General features: G+C 31.6%; 1 protein-coding gene across 1 annotated transcript; it reads right to left on the bottom strand.

The window, feature by feature from the left end:
* Window positions 1-370: 370 nt before the first annotated feature.
* On the bottom strand, window positions 371-1,475 carry LOC143580980 (cyclin-dependent kinases regulatory subunit 2-like). The gene is made up of 2 exons (XM_077063873.1): window positions 1,334-1,475; window positions 371-618 (listed from the first exon to the last, which is right to left on the bottom strand). The coding sequence occupies exons 1-2, from the start codon at window positions 1,445-1,447 to the stop codon at window positions 466-468; spliced, it is 267 nt and encodes an 88-aa protein (XP_076919988.1). The 5' UTR covers window positions 1,448-1,475; the 3' UTR covers window positions 371-465.
* Window positions 1,476-2,610: the final 1,135 nt, after the last annotated feature.

The raw sequence follows: 2,610 nt of genomic DNA, 5'->3' as shown, positions 1-2,610 counted from the left end.
GCGTTCCAAATAAAACATTTTTTATAATATACCAAGTGCCGTTACCACATTAATTCCAAAACAAACCAAATAGATATTGTCATCATTAATATAAAACACATCAATATTTTTACAAAAAGAACGCAATGTTTAGTATTATATCAACACTGGCATCGGAAAGTAAAGGCGACAACGTATCATCACATTCTTCAAGTTTTTGTATATCATTTAGTATTTTTGACATTTTTGCAAGTAGTTTATAAAATCATTTGAAGGGTGGTTTGCAGGTTAACTAAACAATTTTATATCATCCGATGATCAACACGACTGAATCACATGATGCACCAAAGATAATACTAAAAATGCAAACAAATACAGCTGCAACATAACATTCTAAAACAAGATTCATAGATCAGAAGATTATCATATAATACTCATTTCTACATGAAATGAGACATGGGTTTAATGGAACATGGAATAGTCAGATCACTTAGCAAGCAGGGACTGGTGAGCCTGAGCCTCTTGGTTCTGCTGGTAGTTGAGCAGCCTCCTGAACAGCATGATGTGTGGCTCGGGCTTGTGGATGGCATAGTGCACCCATCCTCGACTCTGTTGCACCCCCATTGCACGCCACTCAGACTATACATACAAACAATATTACAAATCAATAAAAAATAATAATATCATTACATACATGTTTAGATACAAACTCGGTTTGAAAAACTTCTTTGAAGATAATTCAAACACAACTTCCTAAAAACCGTCTAACACTTTATCGTTAATCATAGAGATGAGATCGGTATCAAACCGGTACCGTATTGAAAAATTTCAACGCCGAAAACGAGTGGAATTATAAACCAAATACCATACCAATTTTAGAGGTCAGTTTCCGATATCATTGGAAATTAATACCGAAACCGAACATTACCAATATCCAAAACATTGAAAATTGTGTTCCGGTAGGATACTGAATTACAGATCATACACATAATTGTTGCTTAACACTTTTAGCATTCAATCATAAAACATAATAATTACAACATAATTCATGTTTAAAATGCTATAATAGAAACAAGTAATTGGGGATTTGGGTTTATTATTATCAATTAAAGCTAGAAATTTATTAACATAACTTTGCAACAAGTTGAATCAATGAAACTGTTTTTGTAATCTAAGAGGCACATGATGATGATAATAATAATAATAATAATAATAATAATAATCTTCTGAATGAGCGATTAAGTGATTGATTTACACACAAATGAAAACCTAACAACCATCAATTAAGCAATTAATCGAAGAAATTCAAACATAAGAAGCCCTAATTAGAAACAAAAATCAATAATAATAGTACCTCAGAAAGAAGACGATTCTTGGGAAGAAGCTTGGCAACTTCAGAAGGAAGAACAACATGCCTATACTCAAACGTATCATCAAAGTACTTGTCCGAATACTGGATCTGACCCATAATAATGTAATTTCTCAGATTTCAATCAAGCTGTTAAGATAGAGATAGTGATTAGATTATCATGAATTAAACAACCAAACAATGAATGAGTGATTTGAAAAGAAGAAATTGAAGAAACCCTAATTACCTGTGTGATAATATGATATGATAGAGGGAGCGTAGAAAGGCGAGACCAAGTGAGAGGTACATATAATAACTAGTAGTAGTGGGTCGCCTTTTAAATTAACTTGTAACGGTTGGAATATAATAATATTATTCTATTTTCAAAATTTGAATTTTGAATTTGCCCACTTTCAAAAGGTAACGAAAATAGTAATAGTCTAGTCGTTATTTTTAACTTAACGGGGAAGCCCGTGGAAAACCCGACCCGGGCGAGAATAAACGGTAACATCACCACCGGATTTAAGGGTTTTTTTTTCTTACACAAAACGGTGAATAATCATTGGTTGGTTTTTTATGGATAGGATTTGACAGTTTCTCGATGATCTGGTGACGGTTTTATATTAAAAAAAATATTTATCAATTTTTTTTATTTCAATATAAAACCACTCAAGCTTTATATAACTTTTACACATACTCTCTCAAATCTTTATATCAACATTCTAGTGTTTTTGTTGTTTCAAAAAATGAAATCAACATTAAGGTCCAGCCGAAAACAATTGTGAAAGCCTTGCCAGAACACACAACCGCAACAACAACAACCAACCAATATCGGGTAGATTTCATGCGAAAACAACAAAAATACATGACTTTCTTTTAACCGACCACTCTATGTATTATGGCCCGATGTTGGAGATTATTTTAAGCCTAAAGCGTCAAAGTTGGGATGGCATTTCCCTTAATTTTAGCTTTACATATATAATTTAATGTTTTAATTTTTAAATAATTGAGATCTTAATTTTAGCTTTATATATATAATTTAATGTTTTTGTATTTTAAAATAAATCAAAATGGGAAAACACTATGACAAAATGAGATGATACCGCGTTGTTCGCAACAAAATGGAAGAAAGTAGGAAAAGCTAGAAAGCGGTAAAGTGTTGATGTAACATGCGAGACAAAAATAAAAAAAATGGAGATATATTGGAGAACTCTCTAGAGTGTCTATACATATTTACATTTCCTAAGAGATAAAACTTTTCTAAAAAATTGGTATTGTTTTTT

The sequence above is a fragment of the Bidens hawaiensis genome, unplaced genomic scaffold, assembly GCF_021521415.1.
Source record: "Bidens hawaiensis isolate Kalapana, Puna unplaced genomic scaffold, B.hawaiensis_p1.1 tig00030777_1, whole genome shotgun sequence".
NCBI classification, from domain to species: Eukaryota; Viridiplantae; Streptophyta; class Magnoliopsida; order Asterales; family Asteraceae; genus Bidens; species Bidens hawaiensis.
Note: the sequence above shows the minus strand (reverse complement) of the source record. Positions and strands in the feature narration are given on the sequence as shown.